Consider the following 24,699-nt stretch of genomic DNA (forward strand, 5'->3'; position numbering starts at 1 on the left):
ACACACACACACACACACACACACACACACACACACACACACACACACACCTTTCAAGGATTATGAGGGACTGATTCCCTCCTCTTTCTTTTTTGAGGAATACTATTGGTTTTCACCTCATGCTTCCCAAAAAGGAAAGTAGGAAGTCTGGGCCAATTTTTATTACTTTTTTTGTTTTGTCTCTTTTTTGGCTTAGTTTCTAAAGATTTTATTAATAGAAGAATACAATCATAGAATAGTAACTGAAATTTTTATGAAACTCTAAAATATGTACCAATTAAGTTGCTCTTACCCACTAAAGTCTTAGACTAAAGAAAAAATAGTAGGCCAGGTCTGGTAGTTTACACCTCTAATCCCAGCGTTTGGGGAGGCCAAGGAAGGAGGATTGCTTGTGGCCACAAGACTGGCCTGGGCATAACAGCAAGACTCCCATTCTATAAAAAAAAATTTTTTTTAATTAGCCACGCATGGTGGCACACACCTATAGTCCCAGTTACTTGGGAGGCTGAAGTGGGAGGATCACTTGAGCCCAGGAGTTTGAGGTTATAGTGAGCTATGATTATGCCACTGCACTCCAGTCTGGATGACAGGGTGAGACCCTGTCTCAAAAAGGAGGAGGCGGGGCTGGGCAAAGCTAGGAGAAAACGATACCAGTAGCTAAAGCATTCCTGGTTAAGACTCATTTTATACACAAACAGCTCTCCTAGGCCCATGTGTATGCAAAGTAAATGCATCTAAACCTGTTGTATAATTTGCCCAGAAAAATCACCTCTTCACCCACATTTCCGTTTTTATGGGGACTCTAGTGGAGGATTCTCTTTGTTTAGTAATTAAACAGGACTAAGGTATTAAGAGAAAGGTTCTGACAGTAGGCAGCTTTGAATCAAAAGCATTAAAATTAAACAGGGAAGAAATGAAGAGAAAGGAAAAGAAAAGAATAAGAAAGTATCATTCAAAGATTGAACTTGAAAATTGATGGAAGATTTGTGGAATTTCTGAAACTTTCCTCCGGGTTCAGGTACAGAGTCAGCCACACAACAGAAGTTCAATTGATGCTAATTACGTTCTCCTTTTTCTCCATTATCTTCCTCTCTTTTCCCCGATTCTTTTAAGTTTTCCATGAAAAAAAAAAAAACAACTTTCTATTCTCTGCCTTGCTTCATGTCCCTTCTGCTTTTCTGAAGGCAGACATTGTAGTCACAGATACACATCTTCCACCAAGAACGTGGAAGCCCACTGTCTTGCCTGCACTTTTTGTCTATATGACAGTAAATTCAGTGGGTTAACTGGCTGGGCATGGTGGCTCACACCTGTAATCTCAGCACTTTGGAAGGCGAAGTGTGTGGATCACTTGAGGTCAGGAGTTTGAGACCAGCCTGACCAACATGGTGAAACCCCATCTCTACTGAAAACACAAAAAAATTAGGCAGGCATGGTGGCACGTGCCTGTAATCCCAGTTACTCAGGAGACTGAGGCAGGAGAATTGCTTGAGCCCGGGAGACGGAGTTGCAGTGAGCTGAGATTGTGCCACTGCACTCCAGCCTGGGCGACAGAACAAGACGCCATCTCAAAATAAATAAATAAATAAAATAAATTTTAAAAATTCAATGGGTCGGCAAAGAATAGAGCTGGAAACTTCTCCTAGCTGTAATGGAACAGGCTGGCCAAAAGAGCATATTGGCTTGAAATGAAGTGCTGAGCAGCTCAATTCTCCATTAGCCACTAGCCTCTGAATACTCTTTCCAAAAGCCAAACTTATTGATTGAGTGTCTGGGATGCGTCCCAGACTCTTTGAGTTATTAGGGGACACAAAAATTAGAACTCTAAGACAGGGCATCTGAAATCACAGGACCAAATGACGTAATTGGAAATTCAATCCTGCAGGCTGATATACACTCCCAGCATCTCCCACATGACTCAGAATTGTTTCCTGAATAAGATGCCTCTCCTGGACTGGGTGCGGTGGCTCACGCCTGTAATCCCAGCAGTTTGGGAGGCCAAGGAGGACAGATCACTTGAGGTCAGGAGTTCAAGACCAGCCCGACCAACATGGTGAAACCCCATCTCTGCTAAAAATACAAAAAAATTAGCAGGGCGTGGTGGCGCACGCCTGTAGTCCCACCTACTCAGGAGGCTGAGCCAGGAGAATCTCTTGAACCTGGAAGGCGGAGGTTGCAGTGAGCCATGATCACACCACTGCACTCCAGCCTGGGTGACAGATGACAGAGTGAGACTCCGTCTCATAAAAAAAAAAAAAAAAAAAAAAACGCGTCTCCTGGCTGAAAACCCATATAAGACAAGGGAGGTTGTAGGAAAAATCAAAGGATGCTTTTGAAAGAGCTTGTTGGAAAGTCACAGAGATTGAAATAACTAGAGCTAAACCACATAGATGAAGAAGAGGTGGGCTATGGGTCACTTAGACACGTCAGACCCTTGACAGTAATTCTCTTACCTTATTTTTTGGTTTGTTTTTTCTTTTTTATATGGATGCAAATGGCTTCAAAAAAATGCTGGGCTGTCACAATTTCTATCTGTGGCTACATTCTGTCTAACTTTAATAAAAGCTCCAGCAAACAGAAGTAGCAATGGCTATGACATACTTCCTGACCTGTACAATCCTCATAAAATTCTGTTGTTTACTGGAAGCTTCTCACTCAAGGGAAGTGGGGGAGGGGCTGGGGGGAGAAAGGGGAGAAGGAAGAACAATACCTCTCCAAGCAAACCCAGACAATTAAAATTCCCCCACAGGGCTGGGCACGGTGGCTCACACCTGTAATCCCAACACTTTGGGAAGCTGAGGCGGGCAGACAACCCCAAGTTGGGAGTTCGAGACCAGCCTGACCAACATGGAGAAACCCAGTCTATACTAAAAATAAAAAATTAGCTGGGCATGGTGGCGCATGCCTGTAATTGCAGCTACTTGGGAGGCGGAGGTAGGAAAATTGCTTGAACCTGGGAGACAGAGGTTGCAATGACCTGAGATCACGCCGTTGCACTCCACCCTGGGCAACAAGAGCAAAACTCCACCTCAAAAAAAAAAAAAGAAATCCGCCACAGGAGACCAACATCAGGGAAGAGTTCAATAGAATAAATAATCCTGAGCTAAGAAACCTTGATACAGAGCCTCTGAAATCAAGGTCTCTGGAAAATTCAGACAGGAAAAGTTTTGTATATGGCATGACTTTTTTTTTTGGCACAGGCCTGGAAAATTGAAATCAAATGCTGCACAGTCAAGCAACTTCTAAGCAATTTCAAGTAAGTACAGTCATAATTCATCTCTAGTCAAACAATGAGCAACAGGAAAAGTTCTAGAGGGAAAGAACACTTCCAACTTCCATTGTTCTGCAAATCCTCCCCCGCAAGCAATTTTTTCCCTTAGTTACTGAGTGGGTGTGTGATGATCATGGTTGGAACATGAGGAGAGGTAAACCATACTTTTTATTCCAGTAAAGGATAAGTGTGATTATTTAAGTCTTACATAATTCTGGCTGCATAATATGCAAGTGTGTTTGTTGGAGTGATGGGGCAGAATCTGTGTTTCTTACAGCATCCCACCCAGGTAATTGGAAAATACCCATGTGATGAGAGAATATTCCATGCGGCCCCAGCCCTGTTTTTGGCTTTGAGACTGGCCTGCAGAATCTACTGTGCAAATTGCTTAATGTCTTTCTGTTTCATAAGGGCATCTGCACAATGGCATGGGAGCAGTGCTTCTGAAACTATTTAGCGCCCTGGCGCAGTGGCTCACACCTGTAATCTCTGCATTTTGGGAGGCCGAGGTGGGTGGATCACCTGTGGTCAGGAGTTCGAGACCAGCCTGACCAACATGGAGAAACCCCGTCTCTACTAAAAATACAAAATTAGCTGGGCATGATGGCGCATGCCTGTAATCCCAGCCACTCTGGAGGTTGAGGGAGGAGAATCACTTGAACCTGGGAGGCAGAAGTTGCAGTGAGCTGAGATAACACCATTGCCCTCCAGCCTGGGCAATAAGAGCGAAACTCCATCTCAAAAAGAAAGAAAGAAAGAAACTATTTAGAGAAGTTTCATGTTGCTGTGAGGGTACATACACTGCTCCTAAAGTTCCAATTCGTCCTAGGAAGTATTGTTACATACAGGATATTAACAACCACTACCTTCAGACCTGAGCTCTCACAGGGGCGTCCAAGGGAGAGAATACAGTCATGGGTTCTTTGTTTCTATTTTTGGTTAGGCCAGTAAAGCCCCTAGAGATGGAAACTAAAAATGATGGCTTTAGGCAGCTAAAAGTCCAAAACAAAACAGAACAATAATGACAACAAAAGAAAGCAGGTTGGACAAGCTTGATACAGTTAAGACTGTGACTCCAACTTGATTCAGTGTATTAAGATTTCTTCCACCCTGAAATGTTCTGGAACTTTATACTAAGATCACAAACACCAGTGTTTTGAGTGAACAATAAGACTTAGAAAAATGGGCTGGGTGCAGTGGCTCACGCCTATAATCCCAGCACTTTGGGAGGCTGAAGGTAGAGGATCACAAGATCACGAGTTTGAGACCAGCCTGGCCAACATTGTGAAACCCTGTCTCTACTAAAAATACAAAAAGTAGCCGGGCATGGTGGTACACACCTGTAGTCCCAGCTACTCAGGAGGCTGAGGCAGGAGAATCGCTTGAACCTGGGAGGCGGAGGTTTTAGTGAGCGGAGATTATGCCACTGCACTCCAGTTTGGGCAACAGAGTGAGACTTCATCAAAAAAACAGAAGAAGAAAAGAAAAATGGTGTAGAATGGGACTTTTTTTCTATTTTAAATATTTCTATTTCTATTTAAACATTTTAATTAAATATTTTAATTAAATATTATTTAAATAGAAATATTTGTATTTTAAATATTTCTATTTAAAATTATTATAGACTCATAAGAAATTACAAAAATAGTACAGAGAGGTCACATCTCCCCTGCCTCCAGCTTCCCCTAATTGTAACATCTTATATAACTACAGTACACTGTCAAAGCCAGGAAACGAACATTGGCGCCATACTCTTCACTAGATTCGGACCTCCCTGGGATTAGAACAGGTTGTACAAACAATTTGGACTCTCCGAGAGGTAATTTGAATCATTTGCATGAAATTTATTCTCAGAAGTAACACAGTAGAGGGAATTTGCAGTTATCAGATCTTTGTATTTTGGGCAAGCTGTTTAATGGCACCAAGCCTCGATTTGCTCATCTGTGAAATGGAAATAATAATACCTACCAAGTAAGTTGTTATGAGGAAATACCTCCAGTTCAGTGAGTGCCATATATTGGGAACCCCTAAATACTAGCTTTCTTCTTCCCTTGTAAGACCACACTTTATTATTATTATTATTTGGTATTTTAAAGAGGTTTATTCTAAGTAGCCAATAGGATTGACCATAATCCTGGGAAACAGTCTCAAGGGGTCCTGAGAAAGTGCACCCGAGGCAGTTAAAAATTACAGTTTTGTTTTATACATTTTAGAAAAGCAAGAGTTACAGGCAAATATATAAATCAGTAGTGCATGGAAGGTATACAACAGTTGGTCCAAAAAGGAGAGAGACCCTGAAGCCGGCGTTCACAGAAGACCACACTATACCTCAGAGTTTCATAGGAGACGTAGGTGCTCTCTTAATAATTAACCTGTTTCTTGTCTTTTTCTTCCTTTTTCCTTTCCTTTCCTTTTTTTCTTTTTTTTTTTTAAACAAGGTCTCGCACTGTCACCCAGGCGGAAGTGCAGTGGCTATTCACAGGCATAATCATAGCTCACAGCAACCTCAACCTCCTGGGCTCAAGCAGTCCTGCTGCCTCAGCCTCCGGAGAAGCTGGGACTACAAGCACATGCCATTGCACCCAGCTAATTTATTATTGTTTTTATGTTCTGTTTTTGTTTTTGTTTTCAAAGCAAGGGTTTCACTTGTTACTCAGGCTATCTCAAGCTCCCGGTCTCAGTGATCCTCCTGCCTCAGCCTCCCAAAGTGCTGGGATTAAAATGAATTTGCTGTCCCCCAAAGCACAAAGTGGCCACGCCCGGCCTCAACCTGGTTCTTGTTTCTGACTGTTAGGATTGTTATTTTCCTCAGACTGGTCTTGACTCTTATAACCAACGTTTGTGTCAGAGGCACTTCCTTATGGACGTGAAATCAGAAGTGTCAGCTCTGTTTGACCTTCATACCACTTCTCTTAGAAGCAGCCCTCTACCCACCCCCAGCAAGAAAATGGCTTTAAAACTTCAAGACCGCTCCACTCCATGAGTCCATCCTTGACCCAGCCATCTTGCTGGCGTAGACTCTCTGTGTCCCTGCAGGCCGGCATCCAAGCCGGACTTGTGGGCCGAGCTAGACTGTCATCCCACTTGTTTCTTTCCTCCGACTCCCAGGTGGCCCCTGGAACCATCGCAAGGCTTCGATGCGGGAGTCAGAAGAAGGAGGGAGTCTGGCAGTCCCTAATGATGGGGTTCTTCCTGCCTTCCTCCCTGCCTCCCCGCACAGGTGCAGAGTTTGCACACATCGCAGCATTGGCCCTGAGGCTGACTGTACAGCCCATTTGGGCTTCTGCACATCCTAGTTTTTCTCCTGTCTCAGTTATTTGTCTTTTATAAGCCAACTGGGCAAGTGCCATCCTTCATTGTTTTTTTGGTATGGTGCCTGCCATGTCTTAATGCTCAATTAATAAAATTACAGTAATAACCCTCCTTCTGGCCTGGTGTTCCAGAAGCAGTGCTGAGTGGATGATGGGTCTGAGGTGGATTTTCCTGGGTCCCCAGTGGAAGTCAGAAGGTCACTGCAGTGCTAGTTGGAAGAGAAAGTGGAGAGGGGCAGCTGGACATGAAGGTTGTTTGGAAGGCATACAGACAGGAGGCGTTGAGAGAAAGAAAAGTTGGTTCAGGTGTGGTGGCTCACGCCTGTAATTCCAGCACTTTGGGAGGCTGAGGTGGGTGGATCATGAGGTCAGAAGTTCAAGACCAACCTGACCAATATGGCAAAACCCACCTGACCAATATGGCAAAACCCTGTCTCTACTAAAAATACAAAAATTAGCCAGGAGTGGTGGCGTGCACCTGTAATCTCAGCTACTTGGGAGACTGAGGCAGGAAAATCACTTGAACCCAGGAGGCAGAGGTTGCATTGAGTAGAGATCACACCATTGCATTCCAGCCTGGGCGACAGAGTGAGACTCTGTCTCAAAAATAAATAAATAAATAAAAGTTGAGGTTGGGATGGAGAGGTTCTCTAGGCTCAAGGAAAGCCTAGACGTTTGTTTTGTGTGTGTTTTTGTTTGTTTTCTTTTGAGATGGGAGTCTCAGTCTGTCATCCAGTCTGGAGTACAGTGGCACGATCTTGGCTCACTGTAACTTCCGGCCTCCCAAGTTCAAGCCTCCTGAGATGCTGGGACCACAGGCACGGGCCACCATGCCCAGCTAATTTTTTGTATTTTTGGTAGAGATGGGGTTTCACCATGTTGCTCTAGCTGGTCTTGAACTCCTGAACTCAGGCCATCCACCCACCTCAGCCTCCCAAGGTGTTGGGACTACAGGCGTGAGCCACCACGCCCAGCAAAGTCTGGAGGTTTCTGTGAAGAGTTCCAACTTTGGGGTCAGATTGTTTTATTAGAATCTTGGCTCTGCCACTGACCAGGTGTGCACTTTTGGACAAATTCCGTAGCCCTCCTTAGCCTCTTTCCTCATCTGTAAATGGGGATAATGATACCTACTTCTTAAATCTTGTATTGTGAAGATGGACAAAGAGTCTCTGCTTGATGGAGCTACTATCAGGCTCCTGAACCTTCTTCTAGGCCCATCTGTGCACTTCATTGTAAAGTCTACTTTCAGGAAGAACCCTGCTTAGTCAGTTTACCAAGAACCCCTCACCCTGTGTATCTGATCAGCTTCCCCATCTGATCATCCCGCCCCAGCCCTGCCAGGGGATGTCTGATCTTCAAGAATCCTGTTAGAATCCCCCTTTCCCCTGATGTTTCCTCCTAGTAATTTTCCATTTCCCGCCTCCCACCCTGGTCGTGGGTTATAAAGCCCCACTTGCTTCTGCTGTATTCAGAGTTGAGCCCAGTCTTTCTCCCGCACTGCAAAATCCCGTGGTAGGCCCTACACCTATTGCGATGGTTCCACCGAGGGTCTTCTTTGCTGTGCTTTAACTCGTGTCACGGAATAATCTTTTTTCTTTAATAGGACCAACATTTTTAAGGCACTTAGGGCCTGAAAAGATGTGGATTTCCTCCCCACCCTAACCCCTAGGACTACCTAAGCACCACTCCACCTGAAGCTGTCCACCCGCCAGCACGTAGGCACTGAAGGCTATGTTGGCTTAGGCAGTGCTCTGGAGGATCTTTAACGCTGGGTGTCAAATCTACGTTGGGGGACACAGCTGGATTCAGATGGCACCCGGGGGGGGTCACACCCAGACACGATGTCTCCTGCCGCCCCTCGGGTGACCTGGTGTGATAGGAAGGGCTCCGCCCTGAGAGGCAGGTCTGGCTCCTTCTGCGGGACTGCGGGGATGGGACGCGACAGGGCAGTGTCGCGGCGGGGGGAGGGGGCCGGCGGGGGGCGCGAGCCAGGGGCGCCGGGCGGGGGCTCCCTCGTCCCTTAGCGCGGCTGCCGCCAGGTGGCACCACGGGCCCGGGGCCTGGGCGCGGACGGCGGCGGCGGCGGGCGGGGCAGGAAGGGGTTAAGGAGCTGGCGGAGTCGCCGCCGCCGTCGCGGCTCTTCGGGGAAACCCGGCGCGGGGCGCGGGAGGGAGCGGCCGGGGCGGCGGGGCCGGGCCAATCGGGCGGCGGGCCCGGCGCGCGGAGCCAGCGACATGGAGGGGGGCGCGGCGCCCGGCCGCCCGTGACGCGCCGCCGCCCGGCCCGCTCTCGGCAAGCCCGAGCCGCCGCCGGCCCCGCGGCGGAGATGAGCAGGTCCGCGGCGCTGCTGCTGTGCCTGCTGGGCTGCCACGTCTGGAAGGCGGTGACCAAGACGCTGCGGGAGCCCGGCGCCGGAGCGCAAGGTCGGTGGGCGGCGGCGGGGCCGGGGGCTTTGTGTCGCGCCGGGCCTGGCGTGGAGGCGGCGGCGGCGGGAGGGTCCTGGGCCGCGTGGTGGCGGCGCAGCCCAAGCCGCAGCGGGAGCCTCCGGGCCTGCAGCCCCCGCATCGCGCTCCGGAGGGGGCGGTGCGGGCCGGGGGCGAGGGGTGACCCGGGCGGAGGCTCCTGGGACCGGGGGCCGGAGCGGGCGGGGAAGCGGGCGGCTCCAGCTGCTGTCGCCGCTGCGGCGGGGGCTCGCCTGGATGCGCCGGGGGCTCGCCTGGATGCGCCGGGGCTCCCCTTTATGCTGCGCCTCGGACACGCGGCTCAGTCTCTGCTGCAGCTGCGGACACAGGGGCCGCCCAGGGCACGCCGCCCGATAGCGCTTCCCGCTCCGCGCTCCTTGCGCCGGGCTCGGGTCCTGGAAGCCCCAGCTCCGGGGCTGCACTGGGCCCTATTGTTGTGGCGGGAGGGGGCGGCCGCCGCCCCGGGGTGCCCCCTGCGTCCTGGGACCCCGAGGTCAGCGGCCGCTGCCTGCCACCAGCCACCAGCCTGCCGCAGTTTGGGAAAGTTTGGGGGGCCCTCTCCCCCTGCCTATCTGACGTCTCTTCCAGACCATAAGGGATTTGTTCAGCCACCCAGGATTTTCTCTGGAGGGGGAGAGAGAATTGAACTGGGAGGCCCTCATCGAAAACCGCCCCCCCTCAAAAAAAAAATCCTTTCCAGGTCTGTTTGTCGCCAGCTTGTGCCTTTTGTCTCATCTTTGGCCCTCGCAAATCTGCTTTCCAGCCCCGGGAGTAACGTGTTCGCCTCTGAGAATGGCCACGAGCCTGCCTTTTGTTTTTAAAATGAGCGTCTTTTGAGTGGAGTCTCCCCCATTCCCCACCCCCGCGAAGCTTCCTTGGCACATTTTTGTGGGGACAGCGTCAAGGGTTTCTCTCTTACTGGCGTTTTCTAAAGGGGGACCGAGGCCCGCAGATGAGCCTCTGCGTTCAACCAGGGCACCGCTGCCTGGGCTCGTGCTGGGGGCTCAGGTCTCCGCGAGAGAGCTCCCTGCAGCCCTGTAGAACCCCCGGATTCCGAGCCCGAGGCCTATCCTCGCAGAAGGGTGTGTGTCCTGCAAAGTCAGCCCTGCAGGCCGAAGGAACGAGGAGGGCTGCATCCGAGGGTCTCCTTAATGGGACCCTCTTTCCTCGGTTAACCCAGCCAAGGTGCCTGTTGCCAGGGGGAGGAGAGGCTCTGCCAACAGTCTGTTGGGTTGAGTTTGTCGCCTAATGTTGAGTTGAAGGTTTTCATAGCCAGCATTTGCGGTATCATTTCCTGGTATATCTTAAATGCATTGCTGCGGCTATAGCCTTGGTAGAATATGACCGTTATGAATTGTGTTACAGTTTTAGTCATGCATATCATGGAAGAGGGGACAGCCACAAAATACAAAAGACATTTATGTCTCTTGGTGTAGGAAACAAATGTTTAGGACATTAGATCACAGGGTTGCGTTGTAACTTCTTTTATTAACACCCTACTGCTTTTTGCATTAGCTATTTTAGAGTATGATATTTGCTCTTCAGCGAGGCTGTTAATTTTAAACAGCAAGTTGCATTTTTCATTTTGCACTTGAAATACCAATATATGGAAATATTAAATTCTTGTGCTTCTAAAATAGAGAAAGGAAGGCATGGCTTCAGTTTCATGTATATATATAGGTTTAGGTCTAAGACCACTTTTTACCCAGCTCTTCTGCTAAAAATCAGCCTGGGGAACCAAACTCTCAGAAATGGAATATTCTGAGAAGTAGGAGAGAAATGGTCAAGGTGAGAAGAGATTTCTGCCGTGGCTAGCGGTGGCTTAGTGTAGGGTTTGGTTGCAGTGGACGATCAAGTATCTTGGCACAGTTTTCCCCTTGGGTTACTTCCTTTGTTCTTGTCTACTCTAAGGATGGCTTTTTAAAGCCTTGAGCCCAGGAGCTCTGTTAGAAATCAGGTCTCACTACCTGGCATCTGGATTTTGAGCTAGTAGCATTTTTAAGGGAATGGACAATTTCTCCTCTGACATTAGAAGGTTACTTCCAACTCGCTGAGTTCTTCAAACCACTTTGACGTCCACTTGCTATGTTATAGCATAGCTTTAAAATTCATGCGTTCTCTGCTCTCCTGGATCCTGTACACAATGAAGACAAATGCTGTATCAGATTTCACGTTGCATTTCCCACAGTGGGTTGTAGGTTGTTTTGCATACAGTTGGTGCTCAGTTGGTGCTGGGTAGGTAAGCATCAAAGCTAGCTAATAACTACACCATAACCCAACTTTTAGTCATCATCATTGGCATGCATTTTAAGAAGAAAAGCCCAATGTTTACCTTCCCTAAAAGCTAATTTGTAAGAGTTTTGCTTTTATGTAGAGTCTGTTGTTTGAATCATTCTTTGAACAAGCATTGCACATACATCTTATGCACCAACAGGATTTGGAAATTACTTTGGTAAAACTACTTAGAGACCAGAAACAGGGAAATTATATATTGTAGTGTTCCAACTAGATTGCTGGAACTAAATGACATCTTTTTTATTAAATGAGTCTTTATGTCATTTGAGGAAGCTAACATCTGCAAAATTTCTTGGCATTACTTTGCTTTTTATATATTCAAGATAAAATTGGAGGTTTGGTGTCAGGCTCTCTTCCCGTAGCTGCTTTGAACCGGCACAGTGATTTCCATTGCCACAATCAGTTGTTCAGTGAGGCTTGGCTTTGTTCGTCATGAATTTGACCTAGCTCCAGACTATGACTGTTTTTATTAAGTGTTTCCTCTCGGTTGCTCTGGAGCATTTATAGTATCTGATTTATTTTCTGGGAATTTTTCAGAAACTGTTGTTCAAAAGTATTGACCCATTTTGACTTTCTTCACCTCTTTTACAAAACTGTAGTGAGCCTGGTTCAATAGAGAGGGCTGTCCTAGAAGAGTCGTAAGCAGTGCAGATGTACTCTTTAGGGATGTATTTTTGAAGCTCAGCGCTCTTATTTATGTGCCAAAAGGAGGGTCAGAGCTAGGTTAAGAACGTCATGCTCAGACATGTTATTGGATGGTGTTTATTTCGTTGCTGGTTATCTAGCAGGTGTTTGAAGTAAACCCCGTGCACTGAAAGGCAAGGTATTTTGCAGTGATGGGCTGACTTTTTGCTCATCTCAGAAAAGCTTCAATCTTTCATAACATTTGAGGTCAATGATTGGCTCCCTCTCTTCTCTAAGAGTTCTGTTCTTTGCCAAACTCAAACTTCAGTTATTAGAACACTGGGATCTGTTGAAAGACCGCGAAGCCGTGTAAGGTATCAGGAGGATCATCCAACAAGTCTGACTTATGGTGACGTTATATTAGGTGCATGACATCTAAATAAAACTCATGGGCTCACATCCTGGGAAACTGCAGGCACTGGACTCTGGGAGGCCGCTGGGCTTCATTGCAAGCCAGGTGTGAGGGCTTCATGCAGGAGCAGGAGTAATCTCTAGGGCACTTCTGGAAAAGTCTTTGAAATGACTTCATGAATTATTTTTGTATCTTATTTGTACTTGTCTACAATTCTTTGCAACGTATAGGTTGTTAACATCCTATAACCAAAAGAAGGAAAATAGTGCCTGCATTTCTAAACAAATAGCTTTCAAGTATTAATACTTTCTCAGTTTTAATTAATTCTTTATTTTAAGCAGATTACCAATATCTCAGTAAATCGAACTGAGCATCTTTACTGTTGCTGGCAAATACTAATTTGGAATTTTTAGTAAATATTAATTTACTACTTTTAGTAAACACTACTTACCAACAAAACATAGACAGCACGTGTGTATAATGCAGTATTGTCAAGAAAAAGTTAAATAAAGCATATTTTAGAGATTGAGAGAGAGGAGTTTGTCCCGCGATGACAAATACCTTGGGTACTTTTAGTGAAACATGTTTAGTGGAAATTATACCTATCAGTAATGCTGTTATCATTTGGTCAAGTTATAGAGAAGTTTTTTTAAACAAATCATTTTCACTTAACCTCACCAAATATGACTTTAGGACTCATAAAGGCAACAGTTCTAGCTAAATTACTCAATTCCAAGAAACACAGAAGTGAATACATTTTAAATGTGTTTTAGAAATTAAGTTTCAAGCGGGCACAGTGGCTCATGCCTGTAATCCCAGCACTTTGGGAAGCTGAGGTGGGTGGATCGCTTGAGGTCAGGAGTTTGAGACCAACCTGGCCAACATGGTGAAACTTCATCTCTAATAAAAATACAAAATGTAGCTGAGCGTGATGGGGGGGGGCGCCTATAATCCCAGCTACTTGGGATGTTGAGGTAGGAGAATTGCTTGAACTTGGGAGGCCGAGGTTGTAGTAAGCGAAGATCGCGCCACTGCACTCCATCCTAGGCAACAGAGTAAAACTCCATCTCAAATAAATAAATAAAATAAATTAAGTTTCAGTACTCGACCAATGAATGTATGAAATATCAGTTTTTTAAAAAGACATTCTACAGTGTAATAGCATTCCCTGAATTAAGAAAACCATTATTTAAAAAATAAATCCAACTCATAAATAAGCAAAATTTGAGGCAACTAACCACTTTAAAAAGAGCTTCAGGATAAGTTCCCCTGAACAGCTGAGTCAGCATATGTAAGATGACTTTGCCTTCTCTGGTCAAGCCTCTGTTTCATTTGCCAGCTCCACTTACTCCGAGATTCACGTCTATCCATCTGCAAACATTTGCTCTTTTTTCTTTCTTTCTTTTTTTGAGCCAGAGTCTGTCCCCTAGGCTGGAGTACAGTGGTGCAGTCTCGGCTCACTACAACCTCCACCTCCCGGTTGAAATGATTCTCCTGCGTCAGCCTCCCTAGTAGCTGGGATTACAGGTGTGTGCTACTGCACCTGGCTAATTTTTTATTTATTTTTAGTAGAGATGGGGTTTCACCATGTTGGCCAGGCTGGTCTTGAACTTCTGAGCTCAGACAATCCGCCTGCCTTGGCCTGCCAAAGTGCTGGGATTACAGGCATCAGCCACCACACCGGGTCCTTTTTTTTCTTTCATTTACCCTTTTCAGAACTTAATCTATTTAAATTCTAGGAATTAAGCCCCTCTGTATGGCTGACTCTGGCTTTCCCATCTTTAGTTGATGTCATAGCTACGTCTTTCTATGTCCAGCAAGCTGGTAGACACCTCCGCTTCAGCACTCCAAGTTTACCTCAAACTCCTTGTCCTTCCTTCTTCTGCAGCCCAGCATCCCTGCTTGTCTGTTAACCACACTCGAAATCTGAGTGTCTGCTCACCTTCCTTCCCTCCCTTGAAATCTGTACAGTAGGAATCTTATAGATGCTTTTATATAGCAAATGTTAGTGCCAGAAGAATCATGGGGATCAAGTTGATCTTCTTTGTTTTGGAGATGAGGAATGCCAGGCCAGGTGACCTAAAGTTATTGTGCTCTCCGGCCACGCAGACATCGTGGTAGTACAACAGTGGCTCCAAAATGTCCATGTCCTAATCCCTGGAACCTGTATGTGACTTTACCTAGCTAAAGAGACTTTGCCTTGGTGATTCAGTTAAGGATCTTGAGATGAGAAGATTGTTCTGAAATATTATCCAGCTGGGCCTATTGTAATCAATCACAAGAGGGAAGCAGGAAGGTCAAAGTCAGAGGAGATGTGCTAATGAAAAAGGGTCCAAGTCAGAGAGAGACTGAAGATGCTACACGGGTAGCTTTGCAGATGGAGGAAGGGGCTAGGAGCCAAGAAATGCAGGCGGCCTCTAGAAGCCAGAAAAGGCCAGGAAACCAATTCTCCCCTAGAACCTCCAGAAGGAACGCAAGCTTGCTGACAGGTTGGCTGTTTAGCCCAGTGAAACTGATTGTGGACTTCCGACCTCCAGGACTGTGAGATTACAAGTGTGTGTTGTTTCTAGCCACTGAGTGTTTGATCGTTTGTTATGGCAGCGATAGGAAACTCACACAGACCCTAACCCCTAAGAACTGTGAGTAGAGATTCACCCACACAGGCAGGACAGGGGTGTAGCATGGACTGCTTTTTAGAACCAAGCTACTGAAGTTACATTCAGAAAAATGCAGGGAGTCCTTGCGTCGGTTTAACAAAATTCTGCCAAACTGGAGCCTTGACAAGGATCCTTGGGGACCACCTCAAGGACACCCACCATCACCAGAAAAACTGTTTTCCTTCCAGATGAGGCTATAACTTTTCTTCGGGTACATCGAGTATGCTGTGTTCCCTGCAGAGCTGGGATTCACGCCTGCAGGGAGAACACATAGCCTCTGAAACTCCTGCCAAAAGCCACTTTCAGAAGTCTTGCTGGCTTTTTAGCTGTGCTCTAATTTTTGTTGAAACATATGTATTAGTAACCAAATGAATTCAAAGAAAGCTGGGATGGGTTGTCACCATAGTCCCTGATGCCTTTATGTAATGAAATGTTAGGGACCCCCTACCCTCCATCCACCCGACTTGAATGGCCTCCCAGATGCCCTCCCCGAGACTCAGCATAGCCCCTCTGAGATTTCTCCACCTGTCTTAGGCAAATGCAGCCCACCAGCTCCTGGGCCCAGGGCCATTTGAACAATCTAAGAAGCCCCGGTGTTGAGGGAGGAGCACTATGGAAACCCTGGACAGGCCTTGACACTGCATCTGTTGGGCAATAGAAGAAAGGGGAAGTTGCTTGCTCTCCTGCAATTTCCATCTCATTTGGGAGGAAAAGGATCAGGTTCAGCGGGGCCCAGAGAGGGAAGACAGGTGACATTCGGGGAGGGTCTGGAACAGAAACTGAAGAGGTCACTGATGCCTTGGTGGAGTCATATGGGACTCCATCCAACCTCATGTCCTAGGAGAAGGGGAAGGATGATGAACTGTCCTGGCATCAGCCTCCTGCCAATGAACTGAACTGAAGGCTGCAGAGAAGCTTGAACCTTCTCGATTTCTGGGCTTTGGCCAAAAGGTAAATAAATAATGGAGGAAGGGAATGAATCACTCAGTTATTTTAAGGCTAATGACCTTGCCACAGGTTAAGGTAGCATCCTTGTCTCTCTCTCATAGCTATGACATAGTATTCATTCATTTCTCCTAATTTCTACTCCATGTCTGTCTTAGCCCTTCACAGGTTCTTGCTAAAGATAGCATTGTCTTCATCTCTCATTTTAATTTGTTCTTTCAACTCAAAACTCTCTTTCACGTTGTCTGTCTTCAAGCACCATTTAATTCACGTTCCTGTCCTGCAGAATAATGCAAAATGTGTCCTTTTGCCCAAAATGTTAAGCCCAGATGACGGAACCCGGTCTTTGTGACCTCCATGCCTGCCCTCACATGCCTTTCCCTCTGTCTCCTGTTCTTCGCCAGTTCAAATCGTCTCTAGAACATTCCTTTATCCTCCTTTCCATGGTTGCTCTACACCGTCACTTCCTTCATCTGTAGCTGTCCTCTCTTCTGCTCTTGAAATCAAGTTCCTAAATCTTAGCATCTGCTGTATGAAGACAGTGTGCCAAATACTTATCGGACAAAAAGAGGTGGTCTGACGGGGAGGGGGCATTATATTTTTTGCATAAGCTTGATTGTTTTGCAGTTCTTACCTCTGAAAGTTTACAATCCTTTTGGAAAATAAGTGGAAAAATAAATGCCTAAAGTGAGAAGGACATCTAGATGGTAGTTTTTATGTAATTAGGCATGAGTCTCTTGATTCACATGAAACTCACTAACTCTTATATGACTAAAAAAAGGTTCAGCTACCGGTTATCGATAATTTTGTTGTTACTGTTTGAGACAGAGTCTCGCTCTGTTGCCTAGGCTGGAGTGCAGTGGTGCGATCTCAGCTCACTGCAGCCTCTGCCTCCTGGGTTCAAGTGATTCTCCTGCCTCAGCCTCCCCAGAAGCTGGAATTGCAGGTGCATACTACCACATCTGGCTAATATTTGTATTTTTAGCAGAGATACGCTTTCACCATGTTGGCCAGGCTGGTCTCGAACTCCTGACTTCAGGTGATCCGCCTGCCTTGGCCTTATATAACTAAAAAAAGGTTCAGCTACTGGTTATCGGTAATTTTGTTGTTGTTGTTTGAGACAGAGCCTTGCTCCGTCACCCAGGCTGTAGTACAGTGGCGCGATCTCAGCTCACTGCAACCTCTGCCTCCTGGGCTCAAGCGATTCTCCTGTCTCAGCCTCCCCAGTAGCTGGAATTACAGGCACACGCCACCACACCTGGCTAACTTTTGTATTTTTAGTAGAGATGGGCTTTCACCATGTTGTCCAGGCTGGTCTCAAACTCCTAACCTCAGGTGATCTGCCTGCCTTGACCTCACAAAGTTCTGGGATTACAGGTCTGAGCTACCACATCAGCCAGTAATGTTTATTTCTAGGAGCTACGCACAGTGGGACACAGAAGTCTTATTTCAAGGAACATAAGCATGCAGTCCATCACTGAGTGTTCCTACAAGCTGTAAATTAAGTAGAAGAGGAGAGGCCCTAGTTGATCAGATATTTAAAGCAGCTTCAGCGAAGACTGGACAATACTGGTGCTTCAGTGATTTTCATCGTCATTGGGAATCTCTGAATAATAATGATGGAAGAATTAGGTCAAGCTGTCTTATATTCCTGAAACTGGACTCGAAGATAAGGTGATCAAATGTGGATTTCATATGTTCATCCATATGTTTAACTCTTAATTTTATATGAAATGTATAAGGACTCTCAAATCTGAGAACTAGCAAGATCTTTTGGAATTTTGGGAAGTAGCAATTGGCTTAGGAAAAGACACCTTGGAAGTGAGAATTTAGTTTACCGGAGATGATTGTTTTGTTTGTCTTGCTTTAATCTGTGCCCCACAAGGATAGAGAGGCATGTATTTAATGAGAAAAGACTCAGCTAGTTCCAAATCAGATGAACATTTTTATTTTCTTAGATGCACTATTTTGAGCTCAGAATTTGAATAGGAAAATGATCGAGTTTGTATTGGAGAGATTTTTAATGTCATTTTGGCAGAGCTGAATGAAGAGCACTAAATGCTTTGATTAAAGTCCCCATTCCAAAAGTGAATCCTATCAGTAAGGTTTACGATATCCTTTTTCTTTTTCTTTTCTTTCTTTTTTTTTTTTTATTTTATGGGATATTTTTCTTGAGACAGAATCTTGCTCTGTCACCTAGGCTGCAGTGCAGTGACATGATCTCAGCTCACTGCAACCTCTGCCTTCTGGGTTCAAGCGATTCTCCTGCCTCACCCTCCTGAGTAGCTGGGACTACCGGTGCACACCACCTTACCTGGCTAGTTTTTGTATTTTTTGTAGAGACAGGGTTTCACCATGTTGGCCAGGCTGGTCGGGAACTCCTGACCTCAGGTGATCCATCTGCCTCGGCCTCCCAACCTGCTGGGATTACAGGCATGAGCTGCCGCGCCTGGCAAGACTTCTGATTTCAAGAACAGCCATTAGTAGCCCAGTCCCAATGAATGACGTTCACTTTCTTCCTCTTTATTCTGACATTATTTGAGTGTGGTTATGGTGTGGTTTCTTTGCACCACAATTATGGCTTGAATCTCTTCTCCCACAGAGGAGTCAATAATAAGTGTATTCTAAGGGAAATATATATTAACAGAGAGAATTAAAGCACATGTACCTTGTGTCTTAACATTTTATTATAAGTAACGTTTACTATTGTCTTAGTTGCTTAATTATTAATAATTTATGCTTTATAATTAATCATATTTTATTAATGGTTTGGATGAGGACATTGATTATAATTTCTTATAAAACAAAGGTAAAAAGAGGGCTTGCAAAAGTTAGATCCAAATTTAGATCGAAAAAGTAATAACCCGTTGTAGGCAATAACTATGGCAATAACAAAGCTGCAGCATAGAGTGGGTTAATTTTGTCTTAATCCATGGGAAAAAGACTTAGCTCTTTTAGGTGACTATAACATTAACTGAGTAAAAAGTCCACAGTGTGGGTTGGTTACCGGCACTGCCAGGGTAATGTTGGGCTGCCTTGATGAAGGCGTGGTTTCCAGAAAGCAGATTGGGGCATAATCTTACTGTGTCATGAACTGATCTGACGATACGTAGATGATTGTCGTTGGTCCCAGATGCCAGACATGTTCAAAGGAGAGCTTGAAATCAGGTCTCCTGGCGTCGCATGCTCTGGTTGTCCATGTGATATTGTTACCCACTTGTGATGTTTGCTGGTGCTGGGCTGGACTGTCACGCCTCTGGGCCCACCCATCCCTGTGACAGGAACGACACTGTCCCTGGTCATGACAAGCTCAGCCGTGGAATAGCTGAAGTGAGCTAATCAGAAGAAGAAATCCAGGATTTTTTGGTTAAGCATAGCTGCTAAAGGGGTAGCTTCAAAGTCTTGTTTGTGAAAGATGGTTCAATTCCAGAGAGTATTTGATCTAGAGGGAAAAAAGCTAGGGAAACATGTTAGGGAACTTCAATATTTTCATTGCATTTGTTTTCCACTGCTACCTTAACAAACTGCCACAAATGGGGCACTCTAGCCACCCACTATTGTCTTACCATTTACGTGGGTCAGAGCCTTGGGTACAGACAACATGGTTCCGCCGAGTCTCTACTTAGGGTCTCACAAGGTCAAAATCAAAGCATCGGGGCTGGGTGCAGTGGCCCACACCTGCAATCTCAAAACTATGGGAAGACAAGGTGGGAAAACTGCTTGAGCCCAGGCACTCAAGACCACCCTGGACAACATAGCAGGACGCCATCTCTACAAAAAATTAAAAAATTAGCCGAGCACAGTGGAGCACACTGGTGGTCCCAGCTACTCAGGAGGCTGAGGTGGGAGGATCACTTGAGCCTGGGAGCCTGCGGTGAGCTATGATCACATCACTGCATTCCAACCTAAGCAACAGAGCAAGACCCTGTCTCAAAAAAATAAAAACAGCATCAGCTGGGCCACGTTCCTCTTTGGAGGCTCTGGAGAAGAATCTGTTTACAAGCTCAACCAAGTTGTTAGAATTCAGTTCTTTGCCAGTTCAGGACCGAGTGAGTCCCTATTGCTTTGCTGTCTCGGCCAGAAGCCTTTCTGACCTCCATGAGGCCACCTGCGTTCCTTGTCACCTTGTCCCTTCCATTGCCAAACCAGCAAGAGTGCACCCAGGCCTCCTGCATGCCCACTCGCTCTGACTCACCCTTCTGCGATGTCTCTTTGGCTACAGTGGAGAAAGTTCCCTGCTTTTAGGGGCTCATTCAGGATAATCTCTTTATCTTAAAATCCGTGGCCCTAATGACCTCTGCAGTCTCCCCCTCCCCAACCCCTGCAGACTTTTTTTTTTTTGAGATGGAGTCTCGCTCTGTCACCAGGCTGGAGTGCAGTGGCACGATCTCGGCTCACTGCAACCTCCATTTCCCAGGTACAAGTGATTCTTCTGGCTTAGCCTCCTGAGTGGCTGAGACTACAGGTGCACGCCACCATGCCCAGCTAGTTTTTCTACTTTCAGTAGAGACAGGGTTTCACCATGTTGGCCAGGATGGTCTCGATCTCTTGACCTTGTGATCCACTCACCTCAGCCTCCCAAAGTAGTGGGATTACAGGCGTGAGCCACTGCAACCGGCCTGCTGTCCCTTTTTAACACAACATATTGACAGGTTCCAGGGATGAGGACGTAGATGTCTTTGGAGGATTCATTCTGCCTGCCCAGCTAAAATATGGAGGATGAATAATGGACTCTCTGTCCATTGTACTGGAAGGCCAATTTCTCTGCCCTTGGGGATGTTGAGAAGGAGGAAGAAGACTGTTGATAGTGTCCTCTCGGGTTCTGGGCAAGTGCCTTCCCTGTCCCTTCCCTCCCTGAGACTTTAGAACCTACCATGAACACACATTGCAAGGAAAACAGGCAGCTTATGCAATCCTGAAAGCTGTATTTAAAGTGGTGCTGAGTTTTGGTATGTTGACTTTGAGACCCCGGGAGTGAAGTTTGTTTAGATAACTGTGATTTATTAAATTCTTTGAATTGTCAATATTGATTTGTCTGCTGTACTTAATGTTAAATTGATACAATAGAGACAGGCACTCTCATGTTCCTTCACCTGGACACATAAAACTAACAATGACAATTAGCAAACATGCGCCGCGTGCTTCTTACATGCCAGACAGTATGCAAAGGAGCTTGACAGATAATCTTATGTAATCTTAGCATCAATTGCATGCAGTGTAAATATCATTCTCCCTTTATAGAAGGCGACTGTGAGGTGCAAAGACATTAAATGACTTCCCCAAAGTTGAACATTAATTGGAAGAGTCTACCGTTATGTGTGAGACCGCCTGGACTTCACCCCTGGACTGTGCTGCTTTATGACTTTGATAATTCCATTATCATTTCACACCATGTTGATCCTCAGCATTTTACCAGTGTAAATAAGGGGCTTTTCATGGGCCTGGTAATTTTTATGAACAAAGATGAAAACACCCCATGTGTGGTTCCTGTTTGCCTTTGAACCACAGAAAGCGACCTTGAGCATCTTTTATGAGCAAAGCTTGGTACCTGATACTGCATAGGATCCAGATGTGTAGAAGAGATAAGAAGCTCCCACAAAACTCTCATGAGCTCTTGGGGAGGTCCAATAGAACAGAGTGGGATTTGGGTTTATACCCAGCTGGGATTGGGGGAATCTTCTGGCTTGTGTGTTCAGAGCCCATTATATGGCAAGCTGTTTATATAAAAATAGAAATGTGTTTGAACCTAGCAATGGGTGAGTTGGGGTAGGGAAGGATGAGGTTATGTGTAAAACATTCAGGTATGATTGGATTCAAGGGCATCATGAGATGCCTTTTTTCTCCTTTTGGCATAGAGTGAGGGCTTTCTTTGCTCTGAAGTAGGTGTGAACTACCAGTATTTATTTGGTATTTGAACTTGTAGAAGTTTAATCTTTTTCTTTCTTTAAAAAAAAAAACTGCTGGCCAGGCACAGTGGCTCACGCCTATAATCCCAGCACTTTGGGAAGCTAAGGCAGGAGGATCGCTTGAGCCCAGCAGTTCAAGGCCAGCCTGGAAAACATAGGCAGACCTCATCTCTACACAAAATTTAAAAATTAGCAGGGCATGGTGCAGGCACTTGTGGTTCCAGCTACTTGGGAGGCCGAGGTAGGACTATCCCTCAAGCCCAGTTGTTGGAGACTGCAGCGAGCCATGATCACGTTAGTGTACTCCAACCTGGGTGACAGAGCAAGACCTTGTCTCAAAAAATAAAGTTTTCCACTTCCTCTTTGCTTGTACAAAGACTCAGAGTACTAATTTTAAACTGATAGTATTGTGGGACTGTAAGAGGTTTGTTTTCCCAGTTTATCTCATGAAAATGTCAGTCATACAAAGAAATGGAAAACATTTTGCAGTGAATACCCGTACACATCACTAAGGCTCTATAATTAACACCTTATACTTGCCTTATTACTTACCTACTCATTTATTCAGCCTTCTATCCATCCATTAATCATATTTTATGCATTTTAAAGTATGTTTCAGGTATCCGTGCCCTTTCCCCTAAATAAATACTTCAGCATGTATCTCATTAATTAGTGTTCCATATTTACTATGCTTCTTTTTTTTTTCCTCTTAGGGAAATTTACATACTAGGAAATTAACAAATATTAAGTGCTAACCTAGGCATACACATATGCAGCTCAAAACCCTATCAAGGTACCGAATATTTCCATCATTCCAAAAAGGTCCCTCATTAACTTCCTAATAAATCCCTGCCTCCACTCTTCAGGGCAACCACTGTTCTGATTATTTTCTACTACAGATTAATTTTCTGTCTATTTTAGACCATCATATAAATGAAGTATGTACTCTGGTACTCTGGTTTCTTTTATTCTCCATGGATTTTCTGAGATCCATCCATTTGTTTTTGTTTGTTTGTTTGTTTGCTTTGAGATGGAGTCGTGCTCTGTCACCCAAGCTGGAGTGCAGTGGTGCAATCTGGGCTCACTGCAACCTCTGCTTCTCAGATTTGAGCAATTCTCCTGCCTCAGCCTCCTGAGTAGCTGGGATTACAGGCACCCACCACCACACCCAGCTAAGTTTTGAATTTCTAGTACAGACAGGGTTTCACCATGTGGCCAGGCTGGTCTCGAACTCTTGAACTCAGGTGATTCACCTGCCTTGGCCTCCCAAAGTGCTGGGATTACAGGCATGAGCTACTGTGACCTGCCCTTTTTTTAAAAAAATTTTGAGACGGTGCTTCACTCTGTTGCCCAGGGTGGAGTGTAGTGGTGTAATCTCTGCTCACTGCAACCTCTGCCTCCCAGATTCAAGCAATTCTCCTGCCTCAGCCACCCAAGTAGCTGGGATTACAGGCACCCACCACCACACCTGGCTGATTTTTGTATTTTAGTAGAGACAAGTTTTCACCATGTTGGCCAGGCTGGTCTTGGACTCCTGACCTCAGGTGATCCACCCACCTCTGCCTCCCAAAGTGCTGGGATTTCAGGTGTGAACCACCATGCCTGGTCCTGTTTCCCTCTTTAAAGGAAACCCGAGTACATTTGCCATTTGGAAGGTCCAACTGTTGATATACAACCAAGAGCCAGGGCTGGGCTTGGTGGCGGATGCCTGTAGTCCCAACACTTTGGGAGGCTGAAGTGGGCGAATCACTTGAGCCCAGGAGTTCAAGACCAGCCTGGGCAACATAGTGAGATGCCATCTCTACACAAAATACAAAAATTAGCTGGGCATGGTGGCATGCACCTGTAGTCTCATCTCTCAGGAGGCTGAGGCAGGAGAATTGCTTGAGCCTGGAAGGTCTAGGCTGTAGTGAGCCATGATTGTGCCACTGCACTCCAGCCTGGGTGTCAGAGCAAGACCCTGTCTCAAACAAACAAACAAGACTAGCATCTCTTAATGCCTAAGCATCTTCTAGATGTTACTTGGGACACTTCATTAACTCTTTTGGGTCATTAATGTATTGAGTCGTTTCTTCAAAGTATTCTAATAACTTTTAAAAGTTAAGTTCTAAGCATATCTATTCCAGAAGTCAGAAAATGTGATTCAGCATTGAGAGTATCAGGAGATGGTGTACTGGAAAAAGTGAAATGGCTCCAGATTGAAAAAGCTTCTACAGGTCTCTCATGTATAAAGTTTGACAGGATAGGATTATTTCCTTATTTCCTCTGCTTGTACCATTCACCCACTGTCTGTTGACAAGTCTTGGTGAAAGTGTCTTTATTCCAGGAGCAGTGCCTGTTGTAGAGCGAAAGGTGATGATGCCAAAGCAATTCTGATGCCCATGTTGCTGAGTCAGTGGGAGCCGTTGCCCAGCCTGTTTCTTCTCTTTATGTGAAGTGCTGTCAGAGAAAGCCTTGGTGCTTCCCTGCGCCTGGCACCCCAGGCCTCTTCCTAAGACTTGAAGGGTGACAGTTGCCAAGTTCATTGCCTTGAAAGCTCCACTGCCCACCACTTTTTTTGAGACAAGGTCTCGCTCTGTCACCCAGGCTGAAGTGCAGTGGCATTACCTTAGTGCACTGCAACCTCTGCTTCCTGGGTTCACGCGATTCTCCTGATTCAGCCTCCCAATTAGGTGAGACCACAGGCATGTGCCACCACACCTGACTTAGTTTTGTATTTTTAGTGGAGATGGAGTTTCGCCATGTTGGCCAGCCTGGTCTCAAACTTCAAACCTCAGGTGATCCGCCCACCTCGGCCTCCCTAAGCGCTGGGATCA

General features: G+C 45.8%; 1 protein-coding gene across 1 annotated transcript in view; it reads left to right on the forward strand.

The window, feature by feature from the left end:
* The first annotated feature begins 8,745 nt into the window (after positions 1-8,745).
* FAM171A1 (family with sequence similarity 171 member A1) overlaps positions 8,746-24,699 on the forward strand; it is a 147,878-nt gene continuing 131,924 nt past the window's right edge. The window contains 1 exon segment of the mRNA XM_032243983.1: positions 8,746-9,005. Coding sequence (XP_032099874.1) covers positions 8,909-9,005 — 97 coding nt within the window. The 5' untranslated portion in view covers positions 8,746-8,908.

This window comes from Sapajus apella, unplaced genomic scaffold, assembly GCF_009761245.1.
Source record: "Sapajus apella isolate SASKATOON/1434 unplaced genomic scaffold, GSC_monkey_1.0 scaffold53, whole genome shotgun sequence".
Lineage (NCBI taxonomy): Eukaryota > Metazoa > Chordata > Mammalia > Primates > Cebidae > Sapajus > Sapajus apella.